General features: G+C 40.5%; 1 protein-coding gene across 2 annotated transcripts in view; it reads right to left on the bottom strand.

The window, feature by feature from the left end:
- oca2 (oculocutaneous albinism II) overlaps window positions 1-27322 on the bottom strand; it is a 70299-nt gene that overhangs the window by 35333 nt on the left and 7644 nt on the right. For both annotated transcript variants that reach the window (XM_080877197.1, XM_080877196.1), the window contains exons 3-18: window positions 25712-25813; window positions 22792-22989; window positions 22500-22557; window positions 21889-21961; window positions 21520-21677; window positions 21349-21431; window positions 19722-19875; window positions 15434-15505; window positions 14826-14891; window positions 14272-14328; window positions 12331-12455; window positions 11941-12079; window positions 6920-7052; window positions 3540-3687; window positions 1516-1573; window positions 1228-1336 (exon numbers count right to left, since the gene is read on the bottom strand). In XM_080877197.1, coding sequence (XP_080733323.1) covers window positions 1228-1336; window positions 1516-1573; window positions 3540-3687; window positions 6920-7052; window positions 11941-12079; window positions 12331-12455; window positions 14272-14328; window positions 14826-14891; window positions 15434-15505; window positions 19722-19875; window positions 21349-21431; window positions 21520-21677; window positions 21889-21961; window positions 22500-22557; window positions 22792-22989; window positions 25712-25813 — 1733 coding nt within the window. The remainder of the gene's footprint in view (window positions 1-1227; window positions 1337-1515; window positions 1574-3539; window positions 3688-6919; window positions 7053-11940; window positions 12080-12330; window positions 12456-14271; window positions 14329-14825; window positions 14892-15433; window positions 15506-19721; window positions 19876-21348; window positions 21432-21519; window positions 21678-21888; window positions 21962-22499; window positions 22558-22791; window positions 22990-25711; window positions 25814-27322) is intronic.

Below are 27322 nucleotides of genomic sequence, written 5' to 3' on the forward strand. Positions count from 1 at the left end.
AACTGAGGATTGTAGTGGGTTAAGGTCGTAAACTAGGCTTCATGACTTAATTAGATAGAATAGCAAAATAATAATGTAATAGTAATATAATGGTTCGCTATCACACACACACTCCAAAGGATGTATGAGCAATTACAGGGTTCAGTTTCTTGCGCCAGACTGTGAGGAGCCAGGAATCAAACCACCAACCTTTGGATTAATAGGTAATCTGCTCTCCCCTGTGGCTCAGCAGCCATTGACTCATGAGTCATCTGAAACAGTGGAGGGGAGTTTCCACAGCAAGCTCCTCCTGTGTGTGTCTGGGTTTTGAATGCTAGTTACTCAGAATCTGATGGATTCATAAAACTTAAAGTTTAAAGCCCAGATTCAGGGTTCCTGCGTGGTCTGCAGGTTCTGCCCAGACTATTAAAAAAAAAGGTGCTGCTGTTGGTTCCTTCAGCTTCTCCTCTGCTGCAGAGTCCATGAGAGTCATATATCTGCTTAAAAAGGCAATATTTGCTAAGCAGATGATGAATTGCTTTTGAACGAAATGCCACAGGGAGTTTGCCACACTGAGGAGCCAGTGTGACCAGCTAACTTACTTCCACCTATAAACACTTCTGCAGTAGACCCTCAAGAATAAAGTGCACAGTAAAAGTTTTACAGGTGGCATAGCTCCAGAATGCAAAATGTAACACAACAGCAGCAATTAGACTTTCAAAGCGATAAGTATTTTACTCTTTAGTAAATATGTATATGAGGACGAATCAGTCAGGGGTGAACGGTTCTGAATGTAAGCAAAGAGTGTTTCGAAATCGTATGATGCTTTACAAAATGTATCAGAAGAGAGAGATTTTCTGTAAAAATGACAGGGGAGCTTGAACAAAATAGAGATTCTGACATATCTTTTTCAATATGTTACATCTAGTGGAGGTTTGTCAAACTTTGCACTGCCTATTTTTGCCCCAAATTTTGGTTGAGTGTCTTAAGACAGCCTTTTGCAGCTTTACTGAAATTTTGTTCATCAGTACAGGCTTAGAAGCTCGTGGAGGGATGGAACACGGTGGCCTTAATTGCAGCTTTGTAGCCATGTAATTTGTTGGTTTCATTTGCTAGTCAACCCATTATTTACTCTCTTTTAAATTGCAAGGGCAGAGGAAGCTGTGCTTCATAATTACATGACGGAACCCATAACCACCCAGTGATGCCCGTAACAACAGTGCAATAATGAGAGAGTGCGGGGCTTACCAAGATCGAGATGAATGCTGGGAACGAAGGAGTTGAGAAAGAACATGAAGATCACAACGCCAAGGACGGACACACACTTCACCAGCAGAACTTTGTCAGTAATTCTGTGCTGCGTAGGAGGAAAATGTATTTTTTGTGAATGGTGGAAAAGCTGATGTTATCAGAAGAATGACAGGATTTGTCTTAAGCGAACTTTCAAAGACTAGACCTACTTCATTACTGAGATTACATCAATGCACCAGTCACAGTGATTGAGGAAAATGTGTGAGGTGAAGAATCAAAGCCTACCTTCTTCTGCAGTTCTTGGATGTTTTGCTCCCAGTTCTTATCCTCCTGAGAAATTTGTCTGTCAGACACAACAACATTTAAATCTCACATTAGGCGAATGCACAGTGTCAAAAAACAAACAAACAAAAAATGGAAAAAGTATCATCTCATAGAAACAGGGTGCTTATTTTTAGCAGTTTATAACCGTATGCTGAGCGTTGTGTAGTGTGAAGGATTTATTTCTGCATTTCCTGCCCTTCAAAATTTGTATTTATTTTCTGTAATTGCTATGATGGTCCGGAAAGCAGGCACAGAAAAATAGGAACAGGAAAAAAAAAAAACTATTTCTGGACTGAACTGAACATGTCATGCTTGGTGCCATGCTTGTGTTTTAAATAATTAGAGGGGACCTATTATGCTCTTCTCCAGCTCCATATTTCTAATGTTGGGCTGCTAGAGTTTACAGCTTTGTGTGATTCAGAATTAGGAATAATCCTCATTTGTTTGAGCTTGGATTTGGAGCAGCACCTAGTTCATCCAGTGTCTGAAAAAGATATTTAAGCTCCTCCTTCCTTTAGCTAACTTTCTTCCGATATATTGATATTGCACAGATCCAGGAGCAGTCTGAAGTCTGAGCTTCAGGGTCATGGGTCTAACATACATGCACTGACGTTAGGGAGACACACTTCTAGATTTATACTTAATTTCAGAAGTAAAAACAAATGCCGTATTTTTCGGACCATAAGATGCACCGGATTATAAGGCACATTAAGCGAAACAAAACAGTCAGATAAGTCAAACTTTACTCAATTCATTATACTAATATAGCTGTGTCGCTAGCGATCACGTAGCACATCATTATATACCAGCTAGCCCAGCTTCAGTAACGCTACAAACGTCACTGCTGTTTAGTTTTCTATCTTCATTCATGTTGGAAGTGATAGCAGAGCTGTACGTTTTAATTTTTTCAGGAATCTCTCAGTCAGAACATGCAATATCATGTTTAGGTGGAAACTAGCGTGCTAACTTCCTGCTAACTTCTAACTCAGTTAAATTTAATAAATTCTGTTTTCATGGATGCCTGGATGTTAAACTTAATTGTTACACCTGGCAAAGTAGCAACGCTGATTAAAGATGAAAGAATTTAGACAGTTTTTAACTCTCAGTGATGCCGTAGTGTTCGTTTGACTTGGGGCCTGAAGCGGATGGAGTTTGGACTCAGATTACTCCACGAGGCTCCTGAGTACAGTAGCCATAACGCTCCGACAATCCATCAAGCGGTGTGGCTTCGTAGCTTACCAAAGTCAGACTAAAACATTTTTGACAGATTTCTGAGCGGCGTGTACTACATAAAATCCATTCGAGGTCTGTAAGCACAACCAGAATTCATACATAAGGTGCACCGGAATATAAGGCCCATTGTCAATTTTTGAGAAAATTTAAGGATTTTAAGTGCGCCTTATAGTGCAGAAAATACTGTAACAGTGGAAGTGGAACGTGCAGTTACAGTGTTACTATTGCATGCAAGAGTTTTATATGATTGCTACTTTGTAACCGACCACACATCGCGGTGCTATCGTGGCTATGTCACATTTCTAGGCTTTAATGAGCCTTTTCCTTTTTCCTTTGTTACTACAGCGGCCCCTTGTGGTCAAAGTCAGTCTTATTCGTCTGTTTTCTTGGTGGTCTCGATGTGTACACCAGCCAGGTTGCGTCAGTGACGTGTGTCATCATCCCAGGTCTTTTGTTTAGTTTTTATTGAGTTCTATCGAGTTCTTCTTGTGTTCTGTCACCTGTTATTATACAGTGGAACCCCGACTTAATTAAATTAATTTGTTCACAAAGTATTTGCAGTGTGTGCTTTCAGTAATCACACCAGCCATGAATTCTCTTGATAAATCATGTATTATTGATTAGTACTGATAACTGCATCTAGTGAAAAGATCTGTACGAAGCAATATACAGCAGGTTGGCTTTTGAAAAACGACATTAACAGTACAGACAATGTGATTCTTAATGTTCTGTGTTCTTGTGCTTTCTTTAACCTTTGGAAGGTCTTCATCATGTTTCGCAGCAGACTCTCCAGGTTGAGGACTTTTTGCATTAAAAGACATTTCACAGCTGTCTCCTCTCGGCTGGCGGGGTTTATGCGCTGAGCCGTTTGCCTCCAAACCAGGATCTCATGCTTGAGTTCTGCAGGGCAAAGAGAGAACGGCACCTGTTCAGTGCATGTACGACACACAGACTTCAAAGTTACAGTGATGAAGCTCAGCAGCAGAATGCAGTACGCTTATAACGGATATTTGTCTGGTAATATCTTCTACAGCTGAGAGAACATGGTGATGTTTTCAGTCAATATGCCCAATATGTGAGCCCCCACAGAGGGCCTAATGCAGCCTGGCGATGGGTGCATTGACCAACCCAGGAACCGCCAGTGCTCAAACACAGATACAGCCTGAGGATATGGGACCCTTATGTAGATATCAGTAGGTGCCATCCTTTTTCAGGAAGGTTGCTAGGTGACCATAATAGGATCTAAGCAGTGCAGGGGGAAAGAGGAAATAAAAACATTTCCTGTTAGCAAATCTGCACAATTACCAGCCGTGGCGGGGGGTTTGAGCTGATCCAGCCACATGCACTCTTAGCAAGACCAGGCTGGCAGGAGAAGAAGAAGAAACTCCACGGGGTCAGATTTAGGCCAGCATCGAACGGTCACCGTGGTGATGGGTAAAAGCTTGCTTTAGTTTGCCCGCTGCTCAGTGTGACAGAACAGCTCCGAACAGTCGGTGTTGCTCACAGCTTAAATGTGAGGATTGTGGTGACCACTGAGCAGCCTCATGGTCTCTGCTTCAATCATCCCATGCTGGGGTCATCTCAGAGGGGGGAAGTCTGATAGTGTGGGTAAACAATGATAGGAGGTGACTGTGTTTCCGGAAGAATTCTTAACAGTTTCAAACAAAATTTTTTCTTTTATTGTTGTTGTTGTGTTTTGTTTTGTATGCTTTTTATCTATCTCCCCAGAGTCTTACAAGCCAGATCTACAGTAAGTCAGAATGATGGAGGACAGTCATGCTCCAAACCACCACAGTCTGTCATCCTTTCTCTCTCTCTGAACATTGTTCCAAGTCTTCAGGGATGGCCAAATCATTTTCTTTCCTGTTGCTGGATAATTAAGAAGATACATAAAAGGGCTGTGGTACACCAGATTAGATGAATAGTTTTTTAATAGAAAAGAAAGGAGTCCCGTGTCGCTATCAGGCTGCTCTCTGGATGAGTGAGTCTGTTCACTGCCAACTAGTCAGAGCAACTAAAGATCAGAGTAAAGGGGTTTTCTCACATGAGCCATGTGGTGTTGGACACACTGTGAGTCACCAGACCCTCGAGGGATGTTAGCTGGTGAAAAAGGAGATAAAGGCATTCTACCCCAGTAAATGATGTCTGAGTTAGGTTATCATCACAAATACTTTTGAATTTTAAAGGTCAAAAAGTTAGTTTTATCAAATTGATTGTAAACTTTGTTCACCAAGAGGCCCAAACTTTGGCATCGAGGCTCTGAGCTCATGTTTCCACCGCTGAATCCCGTGCAGGTGTGTTTTTAGAGTTTCTTTAACCTGCCTACATTTGAAGAGCATCTGCAAGCCACTTTGCAACGCATCTTCACCCCACTTCATGTCAAACCTTTATACTGCTGCACTCCCCACTTTCATGCTCATGCGTACACATGGAAGGGTCCCACAGCCCTATCACCAAATATACCGTTATGTGAAAAGGTTTTTCACAGGTTTCACAGTAGCTTGTAGATTCAGCTTTAGTTTTCTTTTTGTTAACTTTAATACTTAGCATGCTAACGCTTGGGGTTTTTCCAGTTTCTCTGAGCATTGCACGGTCTGATCTTGGGACCGTCCACTCCTCGGAAGATTTTGGGTTCAACAATCCTGAATACTCAAGAGCAAAAAACTGCACAATTTTTGTTTTTACAGAGGTGTTCACATTGTTGATGATCAGTGCACCTGACTTACCCTCTTATTCCCTATTCAAAGAGTAAGGCTTTACCTGCAGAGAGTCAGGAAAACTTTCTTTTTCACATATAAATGACTGCAGAGGGAAATGAGCATCTTTCAACTGTAGTGGTCCCGACTGAGGTAAAAACGTTGAAGACAGAGGTGGTGGATGGATCGAAGCAGCAGGCAGAGATGGAGGGCAGCAGCACTGCCACTGAGGCTTTTATATATGATGTGAAGAGATTGAAGAATGTTACACGTGCATGATGGGCAGCTTGGTTTGACTGTCGAACTGGATCACAGGCTTTGTTCCAATTATAAACTTTTTTTTTTAAACCTTGACTGATGTGGAAATCTGTATCACCCGGCTCTGAAGACTACTCTTCAGCAAAAAGTATGAATATTTTACAATTCCACTCCCTTCTCAATAAGGCGAACACAGTACTTTTTTTGGTTATTTTGTATGTTTTTGTTTTTTGTTTTTAGTATAAAAAGGAACAGGGAGTTCTGTCCTGTGTTCCTAAATAACAAACCTCCAGGAGAGGCTCCATTGAGCATGACCTTTTCAGACCTCTCCAAATTAAGTAACCTACTTTAAATAATACAATAAAAAAAAATCACGCACACACACAACCATGAACTATTACATCACACACACAGAATCTTTTTGCAGCAATATATGATCCAGAAATGTAATATCGGAGATGGCAGAGATATCTAACAGTGTGAGTGGAACAGTGTGGAAATTGAAAAAGTGAAAACTGAAGGCAGCACGCATCTCAAGTGGAAATTAGAGGGATGAGGCTGTAATGCCGAGTTAATTATGTTTGTGTGAGGCCAGTGCCTGAGAAGGTTTATTGGGAAGCTATTGTGTGCAAAGATGTTATTGGGAGTTAATACTCTTCTTAATAATACTCAAAAACCATCACAAATGATTTCAGGTTGTGCTGTATCCAGCAGGTAACTATATTTTTTATAACTCGAGTCCACTCAGCTTAATAACCATCTAAAAAAATATTTTTCATGTAGAAAAACATAAATTAACCCAAAAAACTACTTTTTAAACTGAAAAAATGTTAAACTCGGACATGTGACATCACCATTTTGATTGTTTGAAACCATGTTTGACCATAATCAGTGGATCTGACTGAGAAACAGAGGGATGCTGGTAGAGTAGCATCTTGTCAGTCAAAGCTCCGCCCTAAGACACCACAAGTATTATCATCTTTTTTTACTCTACTGCAAACATTAGAACATTAGAGCCAGAATTCATGAAAGTTAACTTTCTTACAGTGTTTAAAAAATTACAAAATTACATGTAATTACATGTAATTATATTACTTAGAATTTTTTGAGTATAGGTGTCACCCTCAGCAGTCTACAGGATTAGAGTATCAGTCTATGAAAAAAGCAGTGCTACTTACCAACTATTTCAATGGACTCTTTGTTGTAAAGTTTTTTGTTCCAGTAGAGCATCCGCAGGAAAGGAAATGAGGTAAAAAGGACGAGGCATATTCCGAGGAACATGTAGCCTGTGAAACTGGCAAAATCAATCCCCTGTAGGAAACATAATGAAAATGTGTTAGACATTTGCCGTCTGGTCGAATTTCACCCAAACATGACAAACTGAGCCTGGGCTTAGGCAAAAAATGTGTGCATGCAGCGATGGACTTTTATGGAGAGACACAGTGTGAAAAAAGTCGTGTGGTGTTCTGAGGAAAGAAAACTCAGAGTTCAGGAAAGCAGCTACCTAAAGTGTCCTCCCACACAAGTGCATTATAATGATGTCAGACTATGTTCCTTACTATATAAAGGGCCTTGAGAGCACTGAACTCTTGAGGATAGCAGGAGGTGCATTCACACTCCAAACTGTAAGTATGAGCCGCACAGCGTACCTGGAATTTTTGATTTAAGAGCGAAATGACACAGAATTTGATTATTGCACACAAATCGGTGCGATCTTTCATGTTCTGTCTACACTCTCCTTTGTAATTCCTGCTGCTCTATTTTCCTCGTCGCTTCAGTTTCCCACGCTGTCAGATTCACTTCACTCATCAGCCTCTGTTCCCCGATCAACCCTCCTCCTTCCCGTCTCCACCTCACTCACTGCATTTCACTCTTTATCTCCATCAGCCATCTGCTCCACCACCTCTAGCCACTATCTCCTGCCTTCATTTGGGATTCTGCTCACTGATGGTCCTCTCATGTGACTCCCAAAAAATACATTTTTGGGATAAAATTTTCCTCTTTTTTTCCAAATGGTCTCTCCCTGTTGTAAGGAAACTTAAAGTGACAGAAAAACAACAAAATATAAATAAACACTTGGGTGTTTCTCATTGAGCAACATTTAAAGACACTGCAAGTAGCTCACGCTGCCTTTATTTCACATGCTTTCACAGTATAAAGAACACGTTTCTGATATTCAGTGATAAAACTGGTTAATAGTAAAAGGGTGATGCAACTAAACATGAGTGGAAGTGTCTGAATTATTAAACAGCAGATTTAATCCACATATTCCCTTTGGATCACAGAGTTAATTTTGTCACTTGTAGCACATCCCGGCTACATCCTGGTTTATGCGCACCCCCATGGAGACCTGCTCTCCATCTGCAGTGACCTGCAGGGCAGCCTGGTGGACTGAGAACAGCTGCTTGCATGAACCTGCTGTTTATGAAAAAAATTCACAATTCCTGTTAAAATCTCGGTTTCAGCGATGAAACTAAAAGCTGAAGAATAATAAAATGTTGTGTGCCCGCAGCCTAATGAATACAATATGTGCTTGCGACGGTCACAAGACCAAAAAGAGAGAAACTTAAACTTGTTGATGTGATTGTATTTCTGTTTGCAGCCATAAACTGCGACCCCGGTATGTCCATATTTCAGAGCCAATGTCAACGATTCTGGTTGGAGGGGATCCAATTGGCAAGGAAAGTCCCTCTGTGAAATGATACCAGAGTTTTCATATGCACAGTGGTACCTTGGATTGCAACAAGCTAAAGAGACGGACACTGTGATGAGGAGCAGAACCTAAACGCATACACACTTTACGGACGTGCCTTTCTTTCCATCTCCAGATCCCTAAAATCCCCTCGCCACATACAAGCCAACAGGCAAACTAACTAACGGGTAAGCAGACCGCGCACGCACAAACAAGCTGTGCTTATCGCGGGCCAGACATGACTGAACGAGTGTGCCGTGGCTGTAACCCTGCAGTTCTGTCACCTGGGAAATGGAGCCAAGACAAACTGGACAGTGGGCTGTGGAAACCTGGCGCTACAGGAGCTACAGTAACCCAGAGACCACATATTGCTCGCGTCGGCAAAGGCCAAAATGTCACATGCACTGAACAGATGTCACATCAAGCAGTTGTGAAAATGTCATGTCTTGTAGAGATTTAGCATCATGCTCCTCTGAGTATACAAAGAGTGAAGGTTATGAGAGGAACATGCAAGTCAATGCCCTTTTCAGACAGCGACACTCTGCTCTGATTAGCTTAGTAAAATGTTGTCACTGCTGTTTCAGCTTTGTCCAAACTTGTGCAACAGATGACAACTTGTGTCTAAGTGGGTTTCCAAAAGGCTCAGGTAATGAATAATGGCTGGATTTTAGTTAAGCCAGAACATGGATCATCATAGAATACAGATCAACTTGACAAGGCAGTACTGGTGTAGTACTGGGACTGCAGACTGTGGCAGCTTTTCACTGGGAGTGACCAGGATGGAAAAGATCATACATCAGAGGGACAGCTGAACCTGAAAGTTATTGGATGTTTCTAAAAGTTAGAGGCAAGGATGAGATAGTGTAACATGTGCAAAGGAGGGACACGGTAAAAGGAAGACTACAGAGAAGATTTATGAATGAAGGAGGAAGTAGGGCATGCAGGGTTGGTGTGACAGAGGGCTAGGATGAGATGGAGGCTAATGATCCTAAAGGGAGCATCCAGAGGAAGCAGAAGGAGAAAGTAGTTATAATGTGCTGTAGTAGAGAACTCCCAATTTCTAAAAATGGGAAAAGTTCCACTTTCTGACTTCTTGGGCTTTCCAGAATAAATGGAGCCCACAAAAGTAAAAACAAGGGTTAAGACAATTAACTTTGGATTTTGTACCTGGTTTTGATTGCAGGAAATACTGTTTCTGTAAGTATGAGGGACATAATCCAACCACAAGCCACGTTACAACATTCACAAAACAGGAAGGAGCAGAGAGTTTTCTATCAACAGCTACATGGCGCAGGTGTCCATCACTACAGGCTGCTACTTCCACACACGTGGAGGTTTCTGCTTTGCTTTAACCACACTCCTAACATCCTGTCATAAAACCTCACTACACCGATCAGGATACGTAAGCAGGATGCTGGCATTTCATTAGCAAAATCAGCTTCATTGTAACAGCAATCATCAATACCGATTCAATATGCTATATTCCTGAAAAATAAAATAAAATGTGGGCTACTTAATAGAAGCACTCTGATTCATTGAGGCCTGACTCATTGCAAATACTGCTGGTTCATTTTGATTAACAGGAAGGGAGCCGGCTCTCCATGGATCTCTCAGAGGCTAAGCAGAGTGTAACAGCCACTTTTGAGGGGTTTCTGGTGCAGCCAGCAGATATCCTGCTGTTCATTCTGAACTTTATCCACTAAAATGATTTAGTTGAACTCAAACTGAAAGAGGGCTGCAAACCAGAAAGCTTCCGATACTAAAAATGTTTTCCGTTGACTGCAGATCCTGCATATCCTGACACATTAGCAGAGATGGGATGATTGAAAACACTTTTATAACACATCATCCACCACTGGAAAAAAGCTGGGTGTTACATGGTTTCACACATTATTGCATCAGGAGTGGCAGTCTTCCTCACAGGTTTAATCAGAGACTAACCCCAAAGCTGGGGTCACATCACATGTAGATGGCTTTACCAACACACTGTAAGCTTATACTGCTACAAACGTCACAGGAAGGTGAACGAATAGAAGGTGTTATGCTACACAGCTGTCACAGCTGCTGCAAATGATTACATGTAAGAAAATAAGGGAAAATGGCTGTATGGACTTTCACACAAACACTGTACATGTGTAAATGCAAACCTTTGACCAGGAACAGAAATAAAATCAACCTGTAACGCTGGTCAGCTGCACTGAAATAAGAGGAGGTAGCAGCTTCTTTTCCCACCGACATCTTGACATCTTTAATTCTTGTGATTTATGATAGCTGCTGCAAAAATATAAATTGGATTCATTGCCACTACATCTCCATTCATCACCTACACATCAACGTAAACAAGGGTCACCACTCACGACTGTATAAATACATGGACAGATTGCGCTAAACAAAGATTGCAGATGTACAACCCTGCAAACACAGATGATTACATTTGCTCACAGGACAGGAAAAAGTCTATATGTACAGTGTACATGCGTGTGCGTGCTGGAAATGCAGCATCAGGCTGTTAATTCCTCAGTTTGTATGAGAAAATATGAAGGCTTAAAAAACATGCAACCTTTAAGGAAACACTAACTGTACACAACTGAAAAATATTATTTTCATTATCATCTCCTGTAGATCGAAGTTACATTCAATTAAAAAAAATAATTCTGTCCCTTCAGACTGAATTATTGTACAGTCTAATACCAAGTTAAATATCATGACTGACTTTAGCAAACATTCTCAAAGCCTGTTTATAAAACCTCAGTATTCAGTCTGTTCATGCTGTAACACAGACGCTTTTCCTCCTCCGTGCAGAGATTTTACCTGCTGACTGAAATCCTCACAAGGTCCGGTTTGAAAAACAGATTTAAATAAAGGAAAAAGAACAGCTGTTCAATAAAATTTTAAAAAACTGATAATGATAAAAGAAAAGGTTTGTCATTATTTTTTAACCATTATTAATCATCATTTTTAATCATGAGCTTATAACTTAACTTTCTACCCCATAGCCCTCCAGTTGTGGTCCCCCCCAAATTCAGTTCAGTGGGTCATTCAGTAGGTCATTCAATGGGTCTTTCATTTGGTCACTGAGTGGGCCATTCACGGGGTCGTTAAGTTTATGGAGGAGGTTGAGTAGACATTTCCTGTGGTGATCATCAATGTTCAAGTGCATAGTGTGGAGGATGTCATGATGCCTTGAGGCAATCAGATGTAAAACACAATATTTCTGAGTGTTTTAAGTCAGATTTGACCCGAACACGACAGGGAGGCTAAGCTAAGTATGGTTACTTCAGGCTCTAAGAAGCCAAAAACGCAAAATGTGAGATTTGAAATTAGGAGTTCACAAGCCAGTGTGATATGCATCGTGTAAACTTTTACCAAACACCTGCAAGATGTTTAGCCTCAATCCTTTTTTCAGCCAGTACTAACAAGTAAATCTACCTGTCAGTGTTGTACACATCAGTAATGTCTTTGCTTTGCTAGATGATTACTGTATATTCGAGCTGTGAAGGTGCCTACTTCTCTGCGCAGGTCCTGATTTGATACTATAATCACATTGGGCGGATCTCCGACAGCTGTGGCGGCCCCTCCAATGTTGGTGAAGATTACTTCTGCAATCAGGACATGTCTGGGGTCTAGATTAAGCACCTCACACAACCTGCAAAATCAGACAGACAGAAAAGCCCTTTAGTCATGATTAGATTACAAAGGGTGGGGTAAATAGAGAAATATGAAAAGGATGTTGGTATTGATCCTTTAACCTTTTGTGCAGGACAGCCACACTCAAACCAAGTGGACAGCAGTATGTGTGTGTGTGTGTGTGTGTGTGTGTGTGTGTGTGTGTGTGTGTGTGTGTGTGTGTGTGTGTGTGTGTGTGTGTGTGTGTGGAATGTATTAAAAAAAAGGCACCTTATAGTGACGGGAGTAAAAAGCATCATAGTGGTCACGTTGTCCAGAAAAGCAGATAAAATGGCAGCAATGAGACAGAGGATGATGATCATGGGCCACACTCTTCCTCTGGCTAACTGGTAAGCCTGCCGAGTGGAGACAGATAATGAGGTTGGGTTGTTTATTATCGGCACCGCCAAAACAGCTGACTCAGAAAACACATCCGGCACAGCTTCGGACCAGTTCTGACTGTTCTTTGGTGTGTTTAAAAAGTCAAAAAATATGTAAATCTTTCCATAGTAGCACAAGATATAATATCATTAAGATTCATAAAGAACTGCACATGGATTCCCACTTTAAAACAGCACTCTTACATCACCAGGTCAGGATGGCCACCTTTCAAAGGTAACGGTGTGATGTGTGAGAGCTGCTGAGCTCTTCTCTGAGAATACATTTTAATTTGGCGTGGCTGCTTCTTCTCCAAGTCGCACTTAAAATTTACATGCTTGCATGATCTCACTGTTTTCCAGGACTCGCTGTACCTGACGCACAAAAGCGCTCGTCCTCGTTCACCATGTACAGCGCACATTCGGTATAAAAGTTTGCTGTTTTTCTGATGGGAGACTTTGACCTTCTTTGAAAAAAGAAGACGGATGTGTTATCTTCAATAGTAGAGCAAAAGAATAATTTGAGAATGTGTATTCCTCTGTCATATGGAGGACAGATAGGACTGTGAAACTGTAGCGCTTTTTTTTTTACAGTTGCAGTTAAAGAGCACTTCTTCCCGGAAAAAAACCCATAAAATCTGATTATTTTGAAGATTTAGTTTTCTGAACTTCACCTCGAAACACAACGAATGTCATCCTTGTCAGCCTTTACTGCTGTTACTGTATTTTTAGGTCAGGATGTAAAGATAGATTTGCAAACTTGATAGGTTGTCTGACGTTGGAAAGGTCCTCCTTTGTGAACCTTTGTGACATTGGATAAGTCAAAATCAAAACTACAGTCGTGTCGTGTGTTGCTGCTAATTTCAGAAATAGCTCAAAGCCTGTCGAGACATCTCACAAGCGGGCAGCTTATTTCATACACTTCCGCTCAGCATCCTACAGCCCCTTAAATATCTTGAGGTTATTTTTTTAATCTAGCGAGCGCACACAAGACATTCATCCGAAGTGATCATCTTGTGCTAAAATTATCTTATGCAAAAAAAACAAGAAATATTTTGTATCGACAAAAACTTGTCACCTTCCAAATTTAAGTAGGTTGAACAGGATCCCACGTGATTGAAAGTAAACAGAAATTTAAAATCAATTCGATGCTGTATGTGGGCCTTTGTGTTCTTACTTACAGTCATGTGACAAAGAGAGTTGTCATCAGCTTGTGGAACCAGCAGCAATAACCTGAGGTAAATGTGACTTCATCAATCTCTTTTGGCCCGTTTTTCTTTGCAGCATCGCTTCAGATCATTGAGGATTGTGGATATTCATGCAAAGCTCATTTCTTTCAGATCAGGGTCCATTCTGTTGTACGTTTGCTCCTGTGCTTGAGATCAATGTCCTGTTTCATGACTTGGTTTGGGCCAAGCTTTAGCTGTAGTACAGAGATGGCCTCTTATTTGACTTTAGAATACTTTGGTTTACAAAGAAGTCCACGATTAATTCAATGACTGCAGGGTGCCCAAATCATTACCCCTCCACCACGGTGCTGACAGTTGGTATGCGCTGTTTGGTTTTCTCCAAACATGCTGCTGCACATTGTGGACAAACTTCTCCACTTTGGTCTCCTCTGTTCAAAGAACATTGTTCCAGGAGTCGTCAGGTTTGTTCAGATTCAGCTTTGCAAACCTTAACCCTGCTGCCATCTTCTCTTTTAGAGAGAAGCTTTCTCATTCAGACTTTTTCTAATTTTCTCATCAACATCAATTAGTAATATTATCATTATTATTATCATAAATCAACTTACCTTCACTGCACAGTAATCGAAGAAGCCAGTCTCTGAGAAAATGGCCACCAGCACCATCTGTGTTGTTGAAAAGAAGAATTTTCCTTTAAGTAAGATTATATCTCCCTGTGAGATTTCAGAAACGGCCCCCTAAGATAATAAGATGCTGTTTATCTTGGATGAGATGGTCAGAATGAAATATGTGCCTGAGTTCCAGGGTTCATTAATACTCGTGTCTCTTTATTACCTTCCTTATTATCATCGCGATGAGTTCAAAAATGTTTTTACAGGTAAGTTCGAGGATTTGAAACTGCTTTTAAATGGATTCCAGAAATGTCTCAAACTCCCTCTTCATAATTTTATACCATAACTGACATATTTAGGACATGTTTGTTTCCATGGAGACTGGATTTTTTTTGTTGTTCGTTTCACTCGCCTCCATAGAAATGTATTTCGCTGTCAGACATTCAGAAGACTGATAGAAAGGGCGCAGAGTGCAGTTGAGAGAGTCAGAGAGCTCTTTTTTTAATGCTCTGAGATTTGTTGAGTCAGTGAACATGTGAGGAGTTAATCACCATGCCAAACAGAAGAGCCAGCGTCTCATAGTCGATCCACTCCACCACTGTAACAAGGCTGGGTCTCTGTGGGAGAGACAAAGAATGTAATTACACAGATTTATCAAGAATTTCTGGATCTGAAGGGGAAAAAACAAAAGGACAAGCTTAATAAATGATGATCAGACTCGTTAACAGCGTTAAACTTTTGGGTACGGCTGTGTCTGGATGCTGCTATAACTCCTCGCTGGCCCAGTTCCTGCTTCATTTGCCGAAGCAGACAAAAGCACAGGTGGAACTAGGACCACGAATGACTGCTCTGTTCCCAAAGCGTCCCGCTGAGGTGAAAATGTCCACTACTCTCAAACTTGGGCCAGTGACTAAATTTGGAAACACATAGATGTTAATGAATGACAAACTTTGAAATTAATCATGACATTTCAGAAATTAATCCTGCAGTTTCCACTGGTTTTGTCTGTATTGTGTGGCACAAAACGTACTTACGCCTGAATAACTGTTCAACCATAACTCAAATACATGAATCATATGTTAAAGCGTTCATAATATGTTCTGAATGTACCACTGCATCCCTAAAAAATCAGTAAAATCAAATAACGAGAGAGACTTACATTCCCGATGATAGACAGAGCAGCTAAGGCTGCCAAAGATCCCAGCATGGCAGCCAGGGTGCGGTGCACAATCTGAAAGGACAAAACATTTACCACACTCACTTCTAAACAAACGAGCACTCACCTTCACATTAACTCTGTAAATATTTTTAAGCAGTGTAACATTCCTGTTCGTTCTGATGCCGTCTCAGTCATCTCTCGACTGATCTGTGAGGCATCTCTGGAGGAAGGAATGGTTTGAAAAAAAAATTCTGCAGCCATTTCTTGAAAACGTTTATTGTTATACAGTAGGAGTCACATGCCTGGCTCTTTTGTCCATCTGCATCACCATCCTCCTGTGGCTTTGACTAATGAAAATAATAATCCTAATGTGAAAAAAAAACACTGTTTTTTAGGACATTTTAAATACAAATTAGTCTGTTTTGTTGGTAAATAAAATACTTCTTCATTTTAATTGTTTAATTTGAGGGAAAAGGGCAGAAAACAGTATTAGCGCTCCAAACAATCACAAATAGGCAGGCAAACACTGATAATTATTTACATCTGTTATTCTTGTGTGTTCTGTTTGATTTATTGTTACAGAGGAGGTCTTCTGTGAGGTTTTCTGCTGCTAGCATTACTGATATTTTTCTGAGGACTATTATATATAAGAGAAAGCACCTGCGTGAATGACAGCTGCAGCGACTGGGACGAGGAGTCAAGAAAGTCTCGTGATCCATAAGATCTATGATGTTCTGTCATTTTCATCTATCAAAGTCCACAGTGCTATTCAGAGGCGCTCATTACCACACATGCAAAAATATAATGCATCTTAAAATGAGTGCGTGATGAGCACAGATGATCCTTTAACATTTCATGTTGTGTTCAAAGGAGAGACGCTTGTTATTTTGGGATTTAACAGTAACATTTGTGTGAATTATTTATTATGTAGAACAACTACTGTGTATATAATGAATATAGAAAGCAAACTGTTTAACGATGAAAACGCTGCTTTTTTTTAGAGTAAATCAGAAATATTTTACTGACACAGTAAAAGTGCATTCGTGTTGCAAAACCATCAACATTTGACTCTAGGCACAAAAAGAAATGAATGAATGTTTTTAAAAGTCAAAAAAGACATTTTGACATCTGAATTACTCTTGATTTTTAAGCTTTAATTGCATAAATTAATGTGAATTTAAATGTGCTTAACATTTTTACAACATTTTATGCCACTCTGTGTGTTTCTTGCACAGCGTAAGAGGCTTTCTTTAGTCTATTTTATTTCCTTTAGTTACCATGATTTTATTGACAGATCTGAATCTAATTTTATTGGTAAAAATAAGATTCTGCTGTCAGTTAAAAACAACAGCATCACAGTCGCAGTGTCTTTAATGCATTACCGACCTTTGTGAACTGCTCAGCACTAAACTGGGTCTTTTCACTCACAATGAATAATAGCTCAGACGCTCTGTAGACATTTATAATCTATTTGTCTTAATACTTCTGCTTAAATAATGAGTAAAGTGGAACAAAAGCAGCGAAACTTTCTTCAGCCTCAGCCTGTCTCAAAACTGACAAAATAAAAATTACATCACAGTTCTTTACTTCAGATCTTTTAGAACATTTCACTGAAATGCCCATTTAAAAAAAAAAATCACAAACTGGTGCCCAATTACCAACACTGACAAATCCCTTTGTTTGAGCTCAGCATTCAGAATACCCTAAATGTGAGAGACTGCATATGCACTCACTCATTCGGAGGCTGCGTCAAGTTATCAGACTAGAGACTAAAAGCATAATTCTGTGGAGGAGTGAGACATTAGCAAATGGAGACCTGACAGCGCCGAAGTCAGACAGCATCCTGATGTCTGAGCGCTCGTGCACTGCATGCTCATCTCTTTCTGAGACGATCCCTCTGTCTTTGAATTACAGCTTCTGTGAGAGGATCTGTCAGTTACACAAGCGACGCATGAGCGAGCGTGCAGAGTAAAACTGCGCTGTCATCTCTCAAGGCCTGCGCTTGACTTTCATGTCCCAGCGACCCCGTCGGTACAGTTTAGTGAGTTCACATGCTCTCAGACAGAGGAGTCTGTCTGATTTAAACAAGCAAACGCTGAGTGGAAGTAAAACTCATATCTAAAGCCACAAACCAAGAACCTCCTCAAAGTGATAGCGGTTTCAGAGATTGATACTCATCTGATTATATAAGTCATATATTAATCATCCATTAATGATGCAGATCAGAAAAGTATCTGACTGCTGCCTGAAACATGCATTCTTCTTAGTGTCCAGCAGGGGGCAAGTGCTCTGGTTGCAAAAAGACTTGGTTGCGTGGATGTTAAAAAGCTCAACCAAAACAAGACATGATGCACTGCTGGTCATATCATATCAAGGTCTTGAGTCAATTTACAGTGTTTTGGGAGTTTTGTTTATCTAAATACTCTTGGTTTTCTAAGTGTTTGTATTGTTTTATGTATTTTTCCACTTAGTGCATTTAATCCGCTCTTGTTTTAGAGTTTAATGCATCTGTGTCAAGTCTAATGTTCACTCTCCCGCTGAAGGAGGGAAGCATGCAATCTGTTCTGTTTGTTTGTTTGTTAGCAGTCTATGGTCTACAGTTTCCAAGATATCCTGCTCAAATTTTGTGTGATGGTAGATATCAATAACAGCTTGAGCTGATTTAATTTTGGCAAAAATCAGGTCAAGGTCACACCAAATTTGAAATTCAGTACGAGCATTTGACCTTCATTATTAGCACCCAAGGTCAAAGTTATCCTTGGAAAAAAATTCAAGAAACCACCACTTAGTTTTTTCAATCCAATGCCCTTTGATGTCACAATGACTACAAAATATTGCAAAATCACACACTGGATATCTGAAAATGTCACGTTTTAACAGCTGAAGATTTCAGCCAATTCTGTTCCAATCATATGGGTAAAGATAATAAAATATATATGACTTTATTATGTAATGCTTAAAGCTCATAGGTCAAAGGTTGCATGTTAGCATGCTGCGATATAAACATTGTAAAACATCGAAGTTTTAGTATAGCCCTTGACCTTTAGGGGGAGCTCTATGAGCTTATTTCACTTCCTGCTTTATTTTGAGCTTCAGCGTTCCTTGTGCTTTGCTTTTGTCTCCTCTTCTGTGATTTAGTTCAGCTGTCTCTCGTTCTCCCCACCTGTTTCCACTTCCTCTACTGCCATACTGTGTGTAAATTTACAGTTGCTGCCTCCCCCTTTGTCAGAGCATCTGTTCTCCTTGGTCTAGTGATTCTCCTCAGTATGTTATCAGGTTTTCCTCATTGGGCTCTGTTTTGCAATCAATCAATAAATGACTTTCTTTAAGTTCAGCACAGTCTGTGGTGTCCACAGACCCATGTGAACAGAGTTCATCTTTTAGTTAAGTGAATTCTTATTGGAAAATACAACATATAATATGAGGAACACAGTCATTTTATAGTAATGACACAGAAGTAGCTTTTTTAAAAAACTAATAACATAGCTCCCCATTTCTGTTTGGCTGCTGTCATCTGTCTGATTTAATTGTGTTGGGAGCGGTCATCATTCAGTGTTGCCAAATCCCAGTCCAGTACTATGTGCAATCATAGACACACTTCAGCACCATTAACTGAGGAGGGCAAAGTTTAGTCAATTGTCCCGCTCTGACAGGTGCATCGAATCTAATAAAGTTAACACAAGTGGGGCGGCGCTGCCACTGAGGCACATACTGCACATGCTCACTGGCAGAAGAAGTCTAATCAGGCGAAATAAAAACACCTGTGTGGCAATGAGATACCGGTGAGGCTCTTTTTTTTCCCATGACTTGGCAGAGTAGGAAAAGCACAGGTGCTGCTTATACCGTTAACGATTGCTCTGCTCTATTTCAAGTGTCCCTGCAGGCCATAGGAGTGTGACAGTGAGCCAGCATGAACAATACCAGGAGCCTGAAAGTGGAGCAGCTGAATGGAATTCAGCCATAATCAATTTTATAAATCCCACCTGTTTTCTTTTTCTCTGACAGTGAAATGTTTTTAATTCTCGGATTAAAAAATGATGTCTGAACTAAACGCAGCTCTGGAGATTCAGTTTCCCGGTCCTCATTCTGACTCAATGAGCATACTTCTGTTTACTTTGTGCTCGTAGCATAATATCACACATGCGGTCCAGTGTTCTTGTGTGAGTGTGTCGTTGTTGTTCGCGGGCCGCGCTGAACTGTGCGTTTCACATTTCAAACTCTTCCACAGACACCGAAAACAAGCTCGTTCATCATCCGTAGAAGAGCGTGAGCACCACAGGCTATTTACCTCAAAGATGATGAGAACATAGACCCCAGCTAGGATGATTCCAGCGATGGCCACCTGTGTCTCCACGCTGACGTAAAGCGGCTGGTGGGTCATGGATAGCGGCACCACCTCGTTATCCTGCAGGAACGCCTGAATTGTGATGGCGATGGGATCACTGTGCAAGAAATTAAATGGCAACAAGAATGGTGGGAATGATCATCTTTCATTGCTTTTGCTGGAATTACGACCGTCTGTCAGAAATCTATCAGCAAAGACAAAACACCAGAAACACCTTAAGTCAAGTTATATTGTTTAATTTGCTCCTTTTCGGTGGGTATCATAGCGCTTTCAAAATCAATGCCACCTATCAAACACATTTTATTCAATTAATTGTTTTTCATTTACATTTATTTCTGTGGGACTAATTCACAACACCAATCATTATAGTACATCACATTCAGTAAAGTCTTTATAAAGAGACAAAAGGACAACACGCTATGCAGAATTCCCTTTCAACAGGAAGAGACCTCCAGCAGAACCAGGCCCAGAGAGGTGCAGCCATCTGCCATAACTGGGGGGAGTGAGGGGGAATAGAAGAGGAAAAGAGGGACCACAAACAGCACAAAACTCGAGCTGCAGAAGAGAGAAGTTAATGACGACAAGGCGCAGCAGTGAAAAAGGTCTCAGTGCATCATGGGAAGTCTCCCACCAGCCTGAGCCTATTGCAGCAAAACTAAGGGATGGTTCAGCCATAAATATATGACCTTTATCAAAAAGGAAAGTTTTAAGCCTAATCTTAAAGAAGAGAGGATGTCTGTCTCCTGAATCCAAGCTGGGTTCCAAAGAAGGGCCTGAAACCTCTAGGCTCTGCCTCCATTTCTATTTTTAGAAACTGTAGGAACCACAAGGAGCTTCTTAAAGCTGATAATAAAGAATTACATCAGTCCAGCATAGAGGTAACAAATGCGCGAAATACTTTTTCAGCATCCCTCTGAGACAGGATGTTTGTAATTTCAGTGATATTGATAAGATGAAAGAAGGCCATCCTACAGAGATTTGTTCAGTGTTTGAGCCCCAGAAGCCTCAGAGCTCAGACACCCAGGAGGGATCTAATCAGATGCTCAAGCTGGCTCCTTTTAAAGTGAAGGAGCAGCAGTTCTACTTCAAACTCTCCCAGAAACTCATCTCAGCCATTTGTATCTGCAGAGCTCCTGACCAAAGGAACGTAGATCAAGTCGAAAACATGTCCAGGCTTATCAAGCAAAAAAAAAAAAAAAGGTCAAAGAAAGTGACTTTAAAAAAAACCAGAACAGAGAGTAAAGAGTTGCTCTCTTGAACCAGCAGACTTGCTCGCTGGATATATTGTGCATGTCTCTGACACCAGTGGCTTCTAACTGGGATAAATGTTACACACTCTAAATGATAAATGCACACACAAAGAGTCAGAAATATGACAGTAAAGGTGGTAGAAAGCGTGCAAACTACACTGCTTTGAAAGTCAGAAAGGTTAGCTTTAAAATTATTATTGGTTTTGTTGTTTTTGTATATCACATAAACAACCCCAGTGATAACCAGAACTATTTTAGGCCCATGTGACCATTAAAACCGAGGCGGTCATATCAATACACTGTCACAGTATTCTGAGTACCTGTTGAGCATCTCAAAGGTTTTTGTTTCCACTATCTGGTCGCTTCTTTCTGCATGTAGAGGGATGGTCCAATTATGAGTCACCTGTTTACAAACAGCACAATATAAATGAGGCAGAATCTCATTAGTGTAATAATACTGCGAGGAAGTTGGAGCTCGAGGCTGCTCTCACCTGCTGAGTCCTCCTCCGCCGCTGTCCTGGCTGCTCGGTCTGCTCTACCTGAATGAGGATGTACTCCTGAGTGGTCAAATCTATCATCCCCCCTGCAAAAGGCCCGGCCACCTGTAGCTTCAGTAAAGCATTGTCCCGAAAATCAGTCACATTCATTGCTGTGAGACGTGGGTGGTCAAGAGAAAAATCCAGACACATTGAATGGTTGGGCATTTGAAATGAACGGGGGCATTAAATCCACACCTAGAGTGTGTTAGCATGGCTCATACTCGATGTAAAACAACCCTGCTTCATTTTCCAGCCCTCTCCTCTTTGCTGTGATCTCAGAACTAGTAGGGCATGTCTACGGTAAGTCACTGGAAAGGATACAGAAACTCTCTGTGGGAGAGACTGCCAGCATCCTCCAGGGGTTGTCTCGATCAGGATACATGCTGAAGAACAGCTGGAACCAGAATAAAGTCATCGATATATTTTATAAAGAACATATTTTAAACAGGATCATAGCAGGTAATTTTAGTGACGACACACTGTGCTTTATTTACAGTGTTTACAACTGAAAACAGCTCTGATGCTCTGCATGGCTGGAGCTGCACTGTCTCTGCAGACAGCTCCGCTTCCCCCCTGCATCCACTACCAGCCAGTCATCCTGCCACACCTCTCCCTCCTATAGCTGAGCCACAAACCACACCCTACCACCACAAAGATGCACTACACAGATTCAGTGAATGCAGTTTTTATGAAAATGGTCTAAAATGTGGTGTTTTATTTGATTTAATCCAGTGAAGAGTAAACAGACCAAGAGGTGATTAGCTAAGGTTAGTATTAAAAAACAGAGGAAAGCAGCTGACCTAGCTATCATTAACTTTCAGTGATTTCAGTAATACCAAACAGCTTTTTTTGTAGTAATTAGGTTTTTACCATGTTATACTTTCCATTTTATTATGCGGTGGTGTCTGTTCTACGGGGACATATATACTTACACTGCAGAGAACAACAAATGCAAAGATGGTGGCAGTTTTGGAGACTTTGAAGCAGCATCTGGAAAGACCAAAAAGTGGGTAGTGAGTTAAATTGAATGAGCTTGGTGTGATACTATTGGTTTTAAACCAAGAGGCTCAGGCCCCATAAAACGGTTTCAAGATTAATCTGTAACATGATAATAATTATCTTTTTCCACTGGCCCTACTTTTCCTTAAGCACTTTTATCTGTTTCTCTGAGGAATAATGGCATCACACTGAGGGATCAAATGGAGAAAAGAAGTTGGGACTCACTTCACATTGCTTGTGAACCTGAAGCTGAGGTTGAGGTTGTCCAGAGGGTCGTACTTCTCCGAGGAGCTGGAGTGCGATAGCGACAGGCTGGTGACCTCGCTGCCCAGCCGGTACCGCCTCTCCACGTCCAGGGAGCCGTTGTTCCAGGGCTCCTCCCCTCCAACAAAGCTGGGGTCATGTAGGGTCATGTAGGTTATGCTGGAAAATGAATAATCACAGTCTCAGCCCCTCATCAATCACTACACCTCAATATAAAAAAATAAACACAACACTCAGCAGCTGCAGATCGCAGAGGTCTAAAATTAAAAAATGTTTCTCCCATCATCCCATAAGTCTGTTGTACAACCCTGTAAGAAGGGCAGTACAACACACTTGTAGGATGAGTCATTTCATTTAATACAACCACTAATGGTCCCCACAAGTATTCAATTCTTCAATTCAATTCTTTATTTATTTGTCACATGTAGTTATAACTAGTACAACACACAGTGAAATGTTTTTTCCGGCTAAAAAGTACTCCCCCCCCCGACTGTGCATCTTACTAAACTTATAATAAAAAATATCTATATAAAAGTATAAAAATGTATAATATCGTGCAAAATATTACGCTGTAATAGTTAAGAGCTAAAGTGTACGTATTTACATAAATACAGATGTATATGATAAAATACAAATAAAAATAAGGATAAAACTCAAAGGAAAATTATATACTATGTATGGAATTGTCCATCATGTTGTCCGATTTGTGTTTTGATTGAGGAGTCTCACTGTTTGTGGGTAAAAACTCCTCCTGAACCTTTCAGTTCTTGTTTTCAGGCTACAGAGGCGTTTCCCTGACCTCAGTGGCCTGAACAGTTTGTAAGCGGGATGGCTGGAGTCGTTAGTGATCCTGATGGCCCGGGATCTGCACCTTTCAGCGTAGATGTCCTGCAGTGTTGGTAAAGATGTTCCCATAGTGCGTTCAGCTGTGCGCACGACCCTCTGCAGGGCTTTCTGTTGCTGTACTGTGCAGTTCCCGTACCACACCGTGATGTTATTACACAGGATGCTCTCAATGACCCCGGTGTAGAATCTCCTCTGGATGTTCTTGGAGATCTTAAACCTCTTTAAACGCCTCAGATGATAGAGGCGCTGTCTGCCTTTGTTGATGAGGAAGTCCGTATGTGTGTTCCAATTAAGGTCCTCGTTGATATAAACACCGAGGTATTTAAAATTAGAGACTTTCTCCACAGGGTTTCCATTGATCTGAATTGGGGTGTGAGTTTTCTCGCCTCTCTGTCTCCTAAAATCAATCACCATCTCCTTTGTTTTGCTGATATTCATGGAGAGGTGGTTTGCCACACACCACTTTGCTAATCCGTCCACCTCGCTTCGATAGGCCCTCTCGTCATTCCCGGAGATGAGTCCTACCACCACAAGTATAGTAAACTTCCAATTTTTGGTCCCCACAATGATATGAATGCACATTCACTCACACACACACACACACACACACACACACACAGTCCCCTTTTAAGGAAAAATATTCCCGATTATAAAACTGCTTCTGTAAAAACCTTGGAGTTTAACAATGACAATTTCCAGATAACATATAATAAGACATTACAAAAAACATGTTTATAAATTTTTTTTAAACCTATTAGTCATTTAAGTGTGTTTTTTGATTACTAAAGCTTATTTTTCTTGAAGCTACAGCAGATCATCTGCCTCCACCTCACCGTATTCCAGCATCCTCCACTGCATGTCCTCCATCACTACATCCATTAATCTTCCCTGTGGTCTTCCTCTCTTCCTCCCTCCTGTTACACCTGTCTCCCTCGCATTCACACACATATATTCTGTCTTGCTTCTACTGACTTTAATCCTCTTCTCACCAAAGTATCCACCTCTACAGGCTCTCTTCCAGCTGCTTCCTTTTCTCACAACAGATCACAATATCATCTGCAAAAGTTAATCGTGACTCCTGGCTGACATCATCTGTCACAAAATGGGCTGCATGTCCACATCTGTGTAACTGTTTGTAGAAAGCAGTGTCACAAATGATAGATTCTGATATGACCGTTGTACAGGTCAGTAGTAGATGGAACAAAATTATTATAAGTGAGGTTCTAATATCTCAATTAGCTGCTCAGTATTAAAAATATATATTAACTTTTGCAGTATTAAAAATACTGAGCATGTCAATGTAGCATAAAACTTGAAATTTCTAATACATTAAGTTGCTGGCTGGTTGTATGTTGTCTGAGAAGCCTCCTTAGAAATACTGCATAAGTAACTCTGATCATATTGTCTTCACTCTGATGCTGACTGATAACCCAAGCTCAAAACTAGCAGAGTAAATTTGCACAAGTTTTTGTTAAGCTCAAATGAAAATGCTGGCTTCACACTGCATGTTTGTATGCGTCTGCGTGTGTGTGTGTGTGTACATAAACTATGAAGCATCAACCTAAAAAGTCAATGAAGCCCAACAACCTGCAGTTCCAGTTCTGTCCACTAGAGGCTGGCTCCAAAGCTGAGCCAGTGCCCGCACACTCCCATCTTAAAATTCCTTTAAAAATAGTTTCATTCTACATGACAGCTGAACTGAACTGTGCCTGTTTGTCCAAATATCATCACTTCTGGCTTAAAATAAAAGCCTGACAGCAGCTAAGACTCACACAGCGAGACTCCACAATCAGGATGACCTTGTTTTGTTATAAACTTATATCCAGTTTATGACTCATGCACTGTAACAGCTAAGAACTGCTTGCTAACAATTGCTAAGTAGCTAAATACGGTGGAGATTTTATAAGAATCAACTAAATAAACTGATTATTTATCTTTTTTACCTAATCCCACGTGTAATTATTATTTTTGTTTCATTTTGAGCATCTTAGGGTTTAGAGCAATATGCCCATGAAAAGCCTGAGGAAAGACTCACCTGTCATCTTGAGAGAATCGCAGCAGAGGCGACCTCTCTGTGAGGTTGGCTGAGTTAGTTTTTCCTCTGAGGATGTTGACAGCACTGAAATTTTTCCTGAAACTACAAATGCAACAGAATACAATTAGTTTTTTAAAAAGGGGTTAGAAAGTAACCAAACAAAGCGTTTCTGAAATATGATCCATTGAAAGGCTTTATCACCCTGCTGCTGCATCCAGTAACCTCTTATAATCAACAGCCACGCATACACACTATATTTGTTTTCATCTGTCATATTATCACATGCTGAAAGTGCAGCATCAGTGGTCAAGTTTTAAAAAAAAACCTGTAATCCACTGTTTCAGGGAACCTATGAGGTGACGGCTGTTATAATGTGTCCAAACTGACGTAAACCTTTGAAAATGTAAAGTCCCCCACAGCTAATCCTATAATCTTCAGGTATTTTAACCTTTGCTTGCCAAAAGTTTTAGGTGATTAAACCAGTCTGTGACAGAATCAAGTTCTTTTCTTTTATATAACAATATTTTTTTACAATGTAATGGGCATTGATTACTGTATTATTATAAGGCTCAAGAAGTCGGGCGTCTTTTTTGTGACATTTCTATTAAATTTCTATTGTACTGAGAGAGAATTCTCCAGTTATAAAATATACCTCCTGTATTTGTTGTTATTGAGTTAGTGGGCATCATTGAACTCCTCACAGACAGTTTTGTGAAGGTGTTTTGAAGTAATGAATGTGGCAAGTTTAGTGGATAAAGGACAAGATTACATCTGGCAAGTCCGCCCCATTAATCCCTCTGATACTTTTATACACCCATAAAGAGATTTACTGCATGTCTACAAATGTTTTCACCTCCCTTTTTTCCATATTTCCACTCTGATCCTGTCTAGTAGATGTGACTTAGCAGAAACATTTCCCTTCACTGCGGAGTATTTAAAGGATATTAAGCAAAAAATAGTTGGTCTGTTTGGAACACCTACAACCAACAGCCATCGTGACCAACTCACTGATGATACTAGACTTAATTTTCACTTGAGAAACTTCTACCATTTGAATTTCCTGCAAAAACAGTGTCTGTTTTTTCAACTTTGTCTAAACTATTGTTTTACCTTCTCTTTGGAAGTGGCTTAAACCTGTATTCTATCAGAAGGTCACTAGGGGGTGAGAGCAGATTTTGATCCTGTAGAAGTTTATGGGAAAATAAATTTTTGACCTCTGACCTCTGTAAACACTGTACTCTTGAGTTAAATATTTTCTGTAAATTTTGGTCATACGATGTTTCAAAATAGGGGATTATCTATGATGTGAAACATCAGTAAGCTTGCAGGTTAACAGTTCCTCTTCACATTTTCTTTTTTTTCACTGCGCACATTTTTCAGGTCAAGAATTCAGAACACTTGTCCTCTAAATGAGCATCCCTTTATGTTCCCACGGTCTGTCATATTTCCTTGTTTTAGTCTCCCTTTTGTTTTTTCCTGTTTTATTTTGTCAGTTGATTTTCCTGCCTCCAGGAAATCTTTGTATTTCCTCTAATTCCTTCATTGTTTCTACTTGGGTGTTGTCCTACAACCTTGTGTATGTGTAGTGGGAAAAAAAGTCTGTCTAGTTTT

This window comes from Rhamphochromis sp. 'chilingali' (assembly GCF_963969265.1).
Source record: "Rhamphochromis sp. 'chilingali' genome assembly, chromosome: 3".
In the NCBI taxonomy this organism is placed as follows: Eukaryota; Metazoa; Chordata; class Actinopteri; order Cichliformes; family Cichlidae; genus Rhamphochromis; species Rhamphochromis sp. 'chilingali'.